General features: G+C 45.7%; 1 protein-coding gene across 1 annotated transcript in view; it reads left to right on the top strand.

The window, feature by feature from the left end:
* Window positions 1–14,392, top strand: part of LOC119926514 (meiosis 1 associated protein) — a 76,932-nt gene that overhangs the window by 55,256 nt on the left and 7,284 nt on the right. The window contains exon 7 of the mRNA XM_038744529.1: window positions 14,173–14,382. Within this exon, the coding sequence (XP_038600457.1) occupies window positions 14,173–14,382 (210 nt within the window). The remainder of the gene's footprint in view (window positions 1–14,172; window positions 14,383–14,392) is intronic.

Raw genomic sequence — 14,392 nt, 5'->3', positions numbered from 1 at the left:
TCATTATCACCCAAAGGCAGATCAAATCGGCAGGCTGATTAACTTCTGTCTACCCCAGTGTTTGGCACATAGTAAGTACTTAACGAGTACTATTATTATTATTATTATTATCATTGTTATTATCATTATGACCCAAAGGCAGATCAAATCGGCAGGCCAGCTCCTTGTTACCTTCCTGGGTCTTCCCGCCTTTCCGGCTGGAAGGGGCTGGAAAAGGGCGGGGTACCAGGAAAGGGGGACCCTTGGACGATAAATAATGGGACCTTTCTGGAAGTCTGAAGGCCCACTTGGACTTCCCAAGCGCTCAGTACAGTGCTCTGCACACAGTAAGCGCTCAATAAATACGATTGATTGATTGATTGATTCTCCCAGAACTCACCAGCCCCCCAAGAATCCACCTACTCCAGCCGAAGTTCCCCCCAAATCCGCCACCTTCCCCGAGAATCAATCAATCAATCGTATTTATTGAGCGCTTACTGTGTGCAGAGCACTGTACTAAGCGCTTGGGAAGTCCAAGTTGGCAACATCTAGAGACAGTCCCTACCCAACAGCGGGCTCACGGTCTAAAAGGGGGAGACGGAGAACAAAACCAAACATACTAACAAAATAAAATAAATAGAATAGGTATGGACAAGAAAAATAAATAAATAAATAAATAAAGAAGCTAGAAGCAGTGTGGTCCAGTGGCTAGAGCCCGGGCCCGGGAGTTAGGAGGTCATGGGTTCTAATCCTGTCTCCGCCACTTGTCTGCTATAATGATGACATTTGTTAAGCGCTTACTATGTGCAAAGCACTGTTCTAAGCGCTGGGGGGGGGATACAAGGTGATCAGGTTGTCCCATGGGAGTCTTCATCCCCATTTTACAGATGAGGGAACTGAGGCCCGGAGAAGCGAAGCGACTTGCCCGACGTCACACAGCAGACATGGGGCGGAGCCGGGATTCGAACCCATGGCCTCTGACTCCAAAGCCCGGGCTGTATGACCTTGGGCGGGTCACTTTGCTTCTCGGGCTTTGGAGTCAGAGGTCATGGGTTCAAATCCCGGCTCTGCCAATTGTCAGCTGTGTGACTTATTCTATTTATTTTATTTTGTTAGTATGTTTGGTTTTGTTCTCTGTCTCCCCCTTCGAGACTGTGAGCCCACTGTTGGGTAGGGACCGTCTCTATATGTTGCCAATTTGGACTTCCCAAGGGCTTAGTACAGTGCTCTGCACATAGTAAGCGCTCAATAAATACGATTGATGATGATGAGTAAGCGCTTAATAAATACCATCATTATTATTATATAATTGTGTGGACGAGGCAAATTGAACTTCCCACCAGAGAGACGTTCACTCATGCATTATGCTGCCACTGCAAAGCACCTGGCTCCCACTGACGGATGCTTCCCACCTGGGAAGAATTCACATAAGCGCTTAGTACAGTACTCTGCACACAGTAAGCGCTCAATAAATACGATTGATGATGAAATAATAATAATAATAATAATAATAATGGTATTTGTTAAGCTCTGTTCTAAACATGCGTTACCCACCTGTTGCAAAGCACCAAGCTCCCACCCACCAATGCTTCCCACCTGGGAGGAATTCACTTTTGCCGGTTGTGAAGCACGAAAGCTTCCCACTCGGGAAGAATCCACCTATGCGTTGCCCGCCCATGGCAAAGCACCGGGCTCCCATCCATAAACGCGTCCCGCTCGAGAAGAATTCACGAATGCATCACCCACCTGAGAGTTCAATTCAATTCAATCGTATTTATTGAGCGCTTACTGTGTGCAGAGCACTGGACTAAGCGCTTGGGAAGTCCAAGTTGGCAACATCTCGAGACGGTCCCTACCCACCAGTGGGCTCACAGTCTAAAAGGGGGAGACAGAGAACAGAACCAAACATACTAACAAAATAAAATAAATAGAATAGATATGTACAAGTAGAATAAATAGAGTAATAAATATGTACAAACATATATACATATATGCAGGTGCTGTGGGGAAGGGAAGGAGGTAAGATGCAGAGCGCTGTACTAAGCGCTTGGGAAGTCCAAGTTGGCAACGTATAGAGACGGTCCCTACCCAACAGCGGGCTCACAGTCTAGAAGGGGGAGACGGATGACAAAACAAAACAGATTAACAAAATAAATAGAATAAATATGTACAAGTAAAATAGAGTAATAAATACATACAAACATATATATATATACATATATCATCATCATCATCAATCGTATTTATTGAGCGCTTACTGTGTGCAGAGCACTGTACTAAGCGCTTGGGAAGTACAGGTTGGCAACGTATAGAGACGGTCCCTACCCAACAGCGGGCTCACAGTCTAGAAGGGGGAGACGGATGACAAAACATATTAACAAAATAAATAGAATAAATATGTACAAGTAAAATAGAGTAATAAATACGTACAAACATATATACATATATATACATATATCATCATCATCATCAATCGTATTTATTGAGCGCTTACTGTGTGCAGAGCACTGTACTAAGCGCTTGGGAAGTACAAATCGGCAACATCTAGAGACGGTCCCTACCCAACAGCGGGCTCACAGTCTAGAAGGGGGAGACGGATGACAAAACATATTAACAAAATAAATAGAATAAATATGTACAAGTAAAATAGAGTAATAAATACGTACAAACATATATGCATATATATACATATATCATCATCATCATCAATCGTATTTATTGAGCGCTTACTGTGTGCAGAGCACTGTACTAAGCACTTGGGAAGTCCAAGTTGGCAACATATAGAGATGGTCCCTAACCAACAGCGGGCTCACAGTCTAGAAGGGGGAGACGGATGACAAAACATATTAACAAAATAAATAGAATAACTATGTACAAGTAAAATAGAGTAATAAATATGTACAGACATATATACATATATATACATATATCATCATCATCAATCGTATTGATTGAGCGCTTACTGTGTGCAGAGCACTGTACTAAGCGCTTGGGAAGTCCAAGTTGGCAACGTATAGAGACGGTCCCTACCCAACAGCGGGCTCACAGTCTAGAAGGGGGAGACGGATGACAAAACAAAACAGATTAACGAAATAAATAGAATAAATATGTACAAGTAAAATAAATAGAGTAATAAATACGTACAAACATATACACATATATACAGTAGTTTATACTATACTACTACTACTACTATACAACTACATATACACAGTAAGCGCTCAATAAATACGATTGATTGATTGATTGATTCTCCCGGAACTCACCAGCCCCCCAAGAATCCACCTACTCCGGCCGAGTAGTACCATACTACTATACTACATTCATTCAATCGTATTTATTGAGCTCTCGTATTTATTGCCTCTCTTTCCCCATAAAGAGGCTTCCCAAATCCCAGGGATACTGGGGCAACTTCAACCCAGAAACTTCCCGTTGGGAGGAGTGAAAAATAGGCAGAGAAGGAAGCCTCAGTCCCCATCGTGCCTTCTAATGGGTTCTGGGTCATGGGTTCTAATCCCGTTCAGCGAGATGCTCACCCCTCCCGCGGTCTTGTTCCGAAGACAAGATGGGCATCCGTGGCCGTGGGCGAGGAGCCTCTGAAATCACCACCTTCCCCGCGTAAAAGGTCGCAGGTGGCGGATATTTAATCACCTGATCCCCCAGGCCCTTCCAATTTTCCACCTTCCACTCATCCAATCCCTAAATCCCATCCTTATTATTATTATTACCGGCTTCCCCTCCTCCTCCACACCTTATTGGTTCAGCACGGAGGCGAGATAATAATAATTATTATTACGGTACTTGTTAAGCGCTTGCCATGTGCTAATAATAATAATAATAATAATGGCATTTGTTAAGCGCTTACTATATGCAAAGCACCGTTCTAAGCGCTGGGGGGGATACGAGGTGATCAGGTTATCCCATGTAGGGCTCACAGTCTTCATCCCCGTTTTACAGATGAGGTGACTGAGGCTCGGAGAAGTTAAATAATAATGGCATTTGTTAAGCGCTTACTATGTGCAAAGCTCTGTTCTAAGCACTGGGGGGGATACAAGGTGATCAGGTTATCCCATGCAGGGCTCACAGTCTTCACCCCCGTTTTACAGATGAGGTGACTGAGGCTCGGAGAAGTTAATAATGGCATTTATTAAGCGCTTACTATGTGCAAAGCAGTGTTCTAAGCGCTGGGGAGGTTACAAGGTGTTCAGGTTGTCCCACGGGGGGCTCACAGTCTTCATCCCCATTTTACAGATGAGGTGACTGAGGCTCGGAGAAGTTAAATAATAATGGCATTTGTTAAGCGCTTACTATGTGCCAAGCACTGTTCTAAGCGCTGGGGAGGTTACAAGGTGTTCAGGTTGTCCCACGGGGGGGCTCACAGTCTTCATCCCCATTTTACGGATGAGGTGACTGAGGCCCGGAGAAGTTAAATGACCTGCCCGAGGTCACACAGCAGACATACGGCGGAGTAGGGATTCAAACCCATGACTTTTAGCTCCCAAGCCCAGGCTCTTTCCGCGGAGCCATGCTGCTAGGCAATCAATCAATCAATCAATCGTATTTATTGAGCGCTTACTGTGTGCAGAGCGCTGTACTAAGCGCTGGATAGACACCACCACCACCACCCCGCCCCGGCCTAGGATGTCTAGCAGCCTGCATTGCGTGATTCCGCCCACGCTTCCCCATCCCGCTTTTCCAGATGCCCAAGTTCACCTCGCAGGCACAGACACGGTCCCTATCCTGCGTGGGGCTCACAGTCTTCATCCCCATTTGACAGATGAGGAAACTGAGGCCCAGAGAGGTGGAATGACTTCCCCACGGTCACACAGCACACGGCCTTCGAGCGGGTAGAGCACAGGCATGGAAGTCAGAAGGACCTGGGTTCTAATCCCGGCTCCGATTGCCACCTTGTATCCCCCCCGCAGCACTCAGAACAGTGTCTGGCGCATAGTAAGCGCTTAACGAATGCCATCGTTATTATTTTTATTATTATAAACCCGGGAAGACCTCCTAGAGGACTCGTGAGTGCAGGAGAGCCTGGAAAGATGGGCGGGAATCTGATGGATCTGAGGGGAGAGGGAGTCGCCGGCAGGAGGAAGGGCATGAGGAAGAAGGTGGATCCCAGGGGGATTTGGGAACAAGGCACAATAAGGAGGTGAGCGCGGGAAGGACGAAGAGTACGAGCCGGCATATGGTGGGAGAAGAGAGTGGATAAGTAAATCCAGACCACGTCTCCTGGCTCCTTAATAATAATAAGGATGGTAATCGATCATTCATTCATTCAATCGTATTTATTGAGCGCTTACTGTGTGCAGAGCACTGTGCTAAGCGCTTGGGAAGTCCAAGTCGGCAACATATAGGGACGGTCCCTACCCAACAACGGGCTCGCAGTCTAGAAAGGAGAGACGGACAACGAAACCAAACATGTGAAGGCGTCAAGTCATCAGAATAAATAGAAGTAAAGCTCGATGCCCGTCATTAACACAATAAAATAAATAGAATAGCAAATACGTATAAGTAAAATCATCATCAATCGTATTTATTGAGCGCTTACTATGTGCAGAGCACTGGACGAAGCGCTTGGGAAGTCCAAATTGGCAACATCGAGAGACGGTCCCTACCCAACAGTGGGCTCACAGTCTAAGAGGGGGAGACAGAGAACAAAACCAAACATACTAACAAAATAAAATAAATAGAATAGATATGGACAAATAAAATATGTACAGATAAAAAAGTAAAATAAAGTTGGACATGGTCCCTGTCCCACATGGGGCTCACGGTCTTAATCCCCATCTCGCGACGAGGGAGCGGAGGCACAGAGAAGGGAAGTGACTTGCCCAGGGCCACACAAGAGATGGGTTTTCTACGAAAACGTTCGGGCCATGTTTATCCACTCCTCAAGAAACTCAAGCGGTTGCCCATAAGCCTCCACATCATCATCAATCGTATTTATTGAGCACTTACTGTGTGCAGAGCACTGGGCTAAGCGCTTGGGAAGTACAAATTGGCAACATAGGGAGACAGTCCCTACCCAACAGTGGGCTCACAGTCTAAAAGGGGGAGACAAAACCAAACACACTAACAAAATAAAATAGAAACTCCTCACCATTGGCTTGAAAGCAGTTAATGATGATGATGATGGCATTTATTAAGCACTTACTATGCTGTTCTAAGCGCTGGGGGAGATACAAGGAAATCAGGTTGTCCCACGTGGGGCTCACAGTCTTATGCCCCGTTTTATTATTATTATTATTATTATTATTATTATTATTATTATTATAGTATTTGTTAAGCTCTGCACATAGTAAGCGCTCAATAAATACGATTGATGATGATTAATATTATTATAGTATTCGTTAAGCGCTTACTATGTGCCAACCACTGTTCTAAGCGCTGGGGGAGATACAAGGAAATCAGGTTGTCCCACGTGGGGCTCACAGTCTTATGCCCCGTTTTATTATTATTATTATTATTATTATTATTATTATTATAGTATTTGTTAAGCTCTGCACATAGTAAGCGCTCAATAAATACGATTGATGATGATTAATATTATTATAGTATTCGTTAAGCGCTTACTATGTGCCAAGCACTGTTCTAAGCGCTGGAGGGGATACAAGGAAATCAGGTTGTCCCACGTGGGGCTCACAGTCTTATGCCCCGTTTTATTATTATTATTATTATTATTATAGTATTTGTTAAGCTCTGCACATAGTAAGCGCTCAATAAATACGATTGATGATGATTAATATTATTATAGTATTCGTTAAGCGCTTACTATGTGCCAAGCACTGTTCTAAGCGCTGGGGGAGATACAAGGAAATCAGGTTGTCCCACGTGGGGCTCACAGTCTTATGCCCCGTTTTATTATTATTAATATTATTAGAGTATTTGTTAAGCGCTTAGTATGTGCCAAGCACTGTTCTAAGCACTGGGGGGGATACAAGGAAATCAGGTTGTCCCACGTGGGGCTCACAGTCTTATGCCCCGTTTTATTATTATTAATATTATTATAGTATTTGTCAAGCGCTTACTATGTGCCAAGCACTTGTTCTAAGCACTGGGGGGATACAAGGAAATCAGGTTGTCCCTCGTGGGGCTCACAGTCTTATGCCCTGTATTATTATTATTATTATTATTATTATTATTATTATTATTATTATTATTATAGTATTTGTTAAGCTCTGCACATAGTAAGCGCTCAATAAATACGATTGATGATGATTAATATTATTATAGTATTCGTTAAGCGCTTACTATGTGCCAACCACTGTTCTAAGCGCTGGGGGGGATACAAGGAAATCAGGTTGTCCCACGTGGGGCTCACAGTCTTATGCCCCGTTTTATTATTATTATTATTATTATTATAGTATTTGTTAAGCTCTGCACATAGTAAGCGCTCAATAAATACGATTGATGATGATTAATATTATTATAGTATTCGTTAAACGCTTACTATGTGCCAAGCACTGTTCTAAGCGCTGGGGGAGATACAAGGAATTCAGGTTGTCCCACGTGGGGCTCACAGTCTTATGCCCGTTTTATTATTATTATTATTATAGTATTTGTTAAGCTCTGCACATAGTAAGCGCTCAATAAATACGATTGATGATGATTATTATTATAGGATTGGTTAAGCGCTTACTGCGTGCCAACCACTGTTCTAAGCGCTGGGGGAGATACAAGGAAATCAGGTTGTCCCACGTGGGGCTCACAGTCTTATGCCCCGTTTTATTATTATTAATATTATTAGAGTATTCGTTAAGCGCTTACTATGTGCCAAGCACTGTTCTAAGCGCTGGGGGAGATACAAGGAAATCAGGTTGTCCCACGTGGGGCTCACAGTCTTATGCCCCGTTTTATTGTTATTAATATTATTATAGTATTTGTTAAGCGCTTACTATGTGCCAAGCACTGTTCTAAGCGCTGGGGTGGATACAAGGAAATCAGGTTGTCCCACGTGGGGCTCACAGTCTTATGCCCCGTTTTATTGTTATTAATATTATTATAGGATTCGTTAAGCGCTTACTATGTGCCAAGCACTGTTCTAAGCGCTGGGGTGGATACAAGGAAATCAGGTTGTCCCACGTGGGGCTCACAGTCTTATGCCCCGTTTTATTGTTATTAATATTATTATAGGATTCGTTAAGCGCTTACTATGTGCCAAGCACTGTTCTAAGCGCTGGGGGAGATACAAGGAAATCAGGTTGTCCCACGTGGGGCTCACAGTCTTATGCCCCGTTTCATTATTATTAATATTATTATAGTATTCGTTAAGCGCTTACTATGTGCCAAGCACTGTTCTAAGCGCTGGGGGAGATACAAGGAAATCAGGTTGTCCCACGTGGGGCTCACAGTCTTATGCCCCGTTTTATTGTTATTAATATTATTAGAGTATTTGTTAAGCGCTTACTATGTGCCAAGCACTTTTCTAAATATTGGGGTAGATACAGGGTAATCAGGTTGTCCCACGTAGGGCTTCACAGTCTTAATCACCATTTTACCGGGGAGGTAACTGAGGCACAGAGAAGTGAAGTGACTTGCCCCAAGCCACACAGCTGATAAGTGGCGGAGCCGGGATTCGAACCCACGTCCTCTGACTCCCAAGCCCGGCCTCTTTCCACTGAGCCACGCTGCTTCTCCAGTGGCTTCCCATCCACCTTGGCATCAACTAAATAATAATAATAATAATAATGGCATTTATTAAGCGCTTACTATGTGCAAAGCACTGGTCTAAGCGCTGGGGAGGTTACAAGGTAATCAGGTTGTCCCACGTGGGGCTCACAGTCTCCATTCCCATTTTACAGATGAGGTAACTGAGGCACAGAGAAGTTAAGTGACTTGCCCAAAGTCACACAGCTGACAATTGGCAGAGCCGGGATTTGAACCCATGACCTCTGCCTCCATAAATCTCCACGTATACCAACATCAGCATCAATCAATCAATCAATCGTATTTATTGAGCGCTTACAGTGTGCAGAGCACTGTACTAAGCGCTTGGGAAGTACAAGTTGGTAACCACAGCAACATAATCTCCACTTACGGGAGCATTGGTGGTTCAGCGGTAGAATCCCACGCGGGAGGCCCGGCTTCATCTTCCCGGCCAATACAGAGGTTTAGAGGAGCAGCGTGACTCAGTGGAAAGAGCCCGGGAGTCAGAGGTCGTGGGTTCAAATCCCGGCTCTGCCAATTGTCGGCTGTGTGATTTGGGGCAAGTCACTTCACTTCTCTGGGCCTCCGTTCCCTCCTCTGTCAAATGGGGATGAAGACCGGGAGCCCCCCGTGGGACAACCTGGTTACCTTGTAACCTCCCCAGCGCTTAGAACAGTGCTTTGCACATCGTCATCATCATCATCAATCGTATTTATTGAGCGCTTACTGTGTGCAGAGCACTGGACTAAGCGCTTGGGAAGTACAAATTGGCAACGTATAGAGACGGTCCCTACCCAACAGTGGGCTCACAGTCTAAAAGGGGGAGACAGAGAACAAAACCAAATATACTAACAAAATAAAATAAATAGAATAGATATGTACAAGTAAAATAAATAAAGTAAAATAAATAAATAAATAAAGTAAGATAAATAAATAAAGTAAAATAAATAAATAAAGTTAAATAAATAAATAAAGTTAAATAAATAAATAAAACAGAGTTTTGAATAGAACAGAGTTAGTTGGTAGACACAGTCCCTGTTTACAACTACATAGTAAGCGCTTCATAAATGCCATTATTATTATTATTATTATTAACTATTATTTAGTTAACTAAACTAAATAGTTTAGTTAAGTTAAATAATTAGTTATTAACTATTATTTAGTTAACTATTATTATTAAAGACTGCTTACCATCGGCTTTAAAGCGCTCAATCCCCTCACCCCCTCCTACCTCACCTCCCTGATTTCCTACTCCAGCCTAATGCCAACCTTCTCCCTGGGCCGCCACCTCGTCCACCGCAACGCCGACCTCTCGCCCACGTCCTGCCCCTGGCCCGGAAAGCCCTCCCTCTTTATATCCGACGGAAGATCATGGATGAGAAAACGAAGGAAGGATAATAATAATTGTGGAATTTATTAAGCACTTATTATGTGCCAAGCATTGCACTAAATGCTAGAGTAGATACAAGATAAGCGGGTCCCGCACGGGGCTCACCGTCTATGTAGGAGGAAGAACAGGTATTGAATTCCCTTTTGCAATCAATCAATCGTATTTATTAAGTGCTTACCTTGTGCAGAGCACTGTACTAAGCCTACGGGAGAGTACAAACAACAACGTAATAGATACATTCCCTGCCCATAGTAGATGAGGGAACTCAGGCACAGAAAGGTTAAGTGACTTGCCTGAAACCACAAGGCAGGCGTGTGGCGGAGCTGGCTTTGGAGTCCAGGTCCTCTGACTCCCAGGCCGTACTCTTTCCACTAGGAAAGGCTTGCCCAAGGTCACACAGCAAACAATCAATCAATCAATCGTATTTATTGAGCGCTTACTATGTGCAGAGCACTGTACCAAGCATTTGGGAAGTACAAGTCGGCAACATCTAGAGCCGGTCCCTACCCAACAGCGGGCTCACAGTCTAGAAGGGGGAGACAGAGAACAAAACCAAACATATTGACAAAATAAAATAAATAGAATAAATATGGACAAATAAAATAGAATAATAAATACGTACAATCAATCAATCAATCGTATTTACTGAGCGCTTACTGTGTGCAGAGCACCGCGCTAAGCGCTTGGGAAGTACAAGTCGGCAACATCTAGAGACGGTCCCTACCCAACAGCGGGCTCACAGTCTAGAAGGGGGAGACAGACAACAAAACAAAACATATTAACAAAATAAAATAAACAGAATAAATATGGACAAATAAAATAGAATAATAAATACGTACAACCAATCAGTGAATCGTGTTTATGGAGCGCTTACTGTGTGCAGAGCACTGTACTAAGCGCTTGGGAAGTCCAAGTCGGCAACATAGAGAGAGGGTCCCTGCCCAACAGTGGGCTCACAGTCTAGAAGGGAGAGACAGACAACAAAACAGAACATATTAACAAAATAAAATAAATAGAATAAATACGTACAAATAAAATAGAGTAACAAATACGTACAAACACATATACAAACAAGTGGTGGAGCTGGGATTAGCGGGCCTATGTTTCCACCACATTTAGCTCTCTTTCTCCATGTGCGGACCTCAGGGTGCCTGGCCTGGCTTCAATCAATCAATCAATCGTATTTATTGAGTGCTTACTATGTGCAGAGCACTGGACTAAGCGCTTGGGAAGTACAAACTGGCAACATATAGAGACGGTCCCTACCCAACAGTGGGCTCACAGTCCAAAAAGGGTGTCCCTCTGGTAGGGGCACCAAGCTGCTCAGGGGAACTGATTGCTCGGTGGCTTCCCGGACACCCTCCTTCACGGCTATGGATGGGCCATTAACATCCTTCACTCTCCCTCAGTGACCCAGCACGGACCACCCAATATCCTTGATTCTCCCCTTTCCACCCCTGACTCTCTCCAGAGACCCTGTGAGCCCGCTGTTGGGCAGGGACCGTCCCTGTATGTCACCAACTTGTACTTCCCAAGCGCTTAGTACAGTGCTCTGCACACAGTAAGCGCTCAATAACTACGATTGAATGAATGAATGAATGAAAGATCACTCTCCCCGCCTTCAAATCCTTTTTTAAAAAAGCCCATCTCCTCTGAGAGGCCTTCCCTGACTGAGCCCCCCTTTCCCCTTCTCCCACTCCCCTCGCATTCGGGTTGGCACCCTCGATCCGCCCCTCCCTCAGCCCCACAGCATTTATATCCATATTGATTTCTTATTCATTCATATTAACGTCCATCTCCCCATTTATTCATCCATCCGATCGTACTGATTGAGCGCTTACTGTAGGCAGAGCACTGTACTAAGCGCTTGGGAGAGTACGATACGACCGTCGACGGTGACGTTCCCTGCCCACGGCGAGCTTGCAGGCTAGAGGACCGTAAGTTCGTTGTGGTCAGAAGACAGGTCTACCGTCTCTGTCCTTCCCCAAGGCGCTTAGTACAGTGCTCTGCCCATAGTAAACGCTCAATCGATACGATTGATTGATCGACTGACTGACTGACTGAAGAGACCCAATATGGAGGCTTTGTAATCCATCCCCTGCCGATCCTCATCTTTGAGAAGCAGCGTGGCTCAGTGGACAGAGCCTGGGCTTTGGAGTCAGAGGTCACGGGTTCAAATCCCGGCTCCGCCAATTGTCAACCGTGTGACTTGGGGCAAGTCACTTCACTTCTCTGGGCCTCAGTTCCCTCGTCTGTAAAATGGAGATGAAATCTGTGAGCCCCACGTGGGACAACCTGATCACCTTGTATCCCCCCGCAGCGCTCAGAACAGTGTTGGCACATAGTAAGCGCTTAACAAATACCGTTATTATTATCTTTCCTAAAATCCCCGAGCCGGCGGCTGCGAGGGGAGGTCAGGAAGGGAATCCGAGGGCCTGGATCGAGCGGAGAGGGGGATGCGGAGGTCGGAGATCTCTCCGGAGGGAGAGGACGGTTTCGCGGGGAAGCCAGGTACGGTTCGTTCATTCAATCGTATTTATTGAGCGCTTCCTGTGTGCAGAGCACTGTACTAAGCGCTTGGGAAGTCCAAGTTGGCAACATCTAGAGACGGTCCCTACCCAACAGCGGGCTCACAGTCTAGAAGTTGAGAGTTAGTACATTTGAGATAATAATAATAATAATGATGGCATTTGTTAAGCGCTTACTATGTGCAAAGCACTGTTCGAAGCGCTGGGGAAGTTACAAGGTGATCAGGTTGTCCCACTGGGGGCTCACTTATAATAATAATAATAATGATGGCATTTATTAAGCGCTTACTATAAGCGCTGGGGAAGTTACAAGGTGATCAGGTTGTCCCGGGGGTGCTCCCAGTCTTCATTCCCATTTTGCAGATGAGGTCACTGAGGCCCAGAGAAGTGAAGTGACTTGCCCAAGGTCACCCAGCTGACACTTGGCGGAGCCGGGATTTGAACCCACGACCGTTAGGAGGAGTCTTCTAGACTGTGAGCCCGCTGCTGGGTAGGGACCGTCTCTACATGTTGCCAACTTGGACTTCCCAAGCGCTTAGTACAGTGCTCTGCACACAGGAAGCGCTCAGTAAATAGGACTGAAGGCAGGAGGTGGTCAGAGAGTGGCAATTGGGAGTTGGCGAGCTCAGGAATCCACGGTTTTATTGGTGGTGAGATTTGGGGCGGACAACACCCCAACCCACGTTCACGCCACTCAAAGCCCAGTATGGGCCATTTGTAAGACAGTCGACTATTTAGTGAGCGCTTACTCTACTATGCGCTGGGGGAGATACTTAGAACAGGGCTCTGCCCGGAGGAAGTGCTCAATAAATACCACTGCAAGTACACGCTGATCGGATTTATTGATTTATTTATTTATTTATTTTACTTGTACATTTCTATCCTATTTATTTTATTTTGTTGGTATGTTTGGTTCTGTTCTCTGTCTCCCCCTTTTAGACTGTGAGCCCGCTGTTGGGTAGGGACCGTCTCTATGTGTTGCCAATTTGTACTTCCCAAGCGCTTAGTACGGTGCTCTGCACGTAGTAAGCGCTCAATAAATACGATTGATTGATTGATTGATTGCAGTCCCTGTCCCACGCGGGCTTCTAGTCTCAGGGAAGCAGCGTGGCCTAATGGCTAGAGCCCGAGCCTGGGAGTAAGAAGGACCTGGGTTCTAATCCCGGCTCCGCCACCTGCCTGCCGTGTGACCTTGGGCAAGTCACTTGGCTTCTCCGGGCCTCAGTTACCTCATAATAATAATAATGATGATGGCATTTGTTAAGCGCTTACTATATGCAGAGCACAGTTCTAAGCGCTGAGGGGGATACAGGGTGATCAAGTTGTCCCACGTGGGGCTCCCAGTCTTAATCCCCATTTTACAGAAGAGGGAACTGAGGCTCAGAGAAGTGCCCAAGGTAACACAGCAGACCGGGATTCGAACCGCACGACCTCAGCCGCAGAACGGGGATGAAAACCGTGAATCCCACGGTGGGACGGGGGGCCGATGGGCTCGGATCCGCCGGCGCTTAACGGATACCATCACCGTGCCGATTAGCGTTATCCATCCCCATTTTACAGACGAGGTAGCAGAGGGTTCTCCCGGGCTCTCTCCGCTCACGACGGTGATTTTCCTTATTTTAGAAAAGGGGCTGGCTGCTTCTGGCCGAGAGCCAATTCCGGTTCCCGGGGAGCGGCCTCCGGGACCCTTCCCTCGGCTCCTTCTACGTGATCCTCCCTTCCAACTCCTTCACGCTCCTGGTGAAGGCCGTGGCCTCCAGGGAACTCCTGCTGCCCTGCCCTTTTCCCGCTCTTCCGGACGATCCCGAAGCCACCGCGCTCAGCCACGTGGAGGTGAGAGGAA

This window comes from Tachyglossus aculeatus, chromosome 4 (assembly GCF_015852505.1).
Source record: "Tachyglossus aculeatus isolate mTacAcu1 chromosome 4, mTacAcu1.pri, whole genome shotgun sequence".
Lineage (NCBI taxonomy): Eukaryota > Metazoa > Chordata > Mammalia > Monotremata > Tachyglossidae > Tachyglossus > Tachyglossus aculeatus.
The sequence above is the reverse complement of the archived record's forward strand: the minus strand, read 5'-3'. Positions and strand labels throughout refer to the sequence as shown.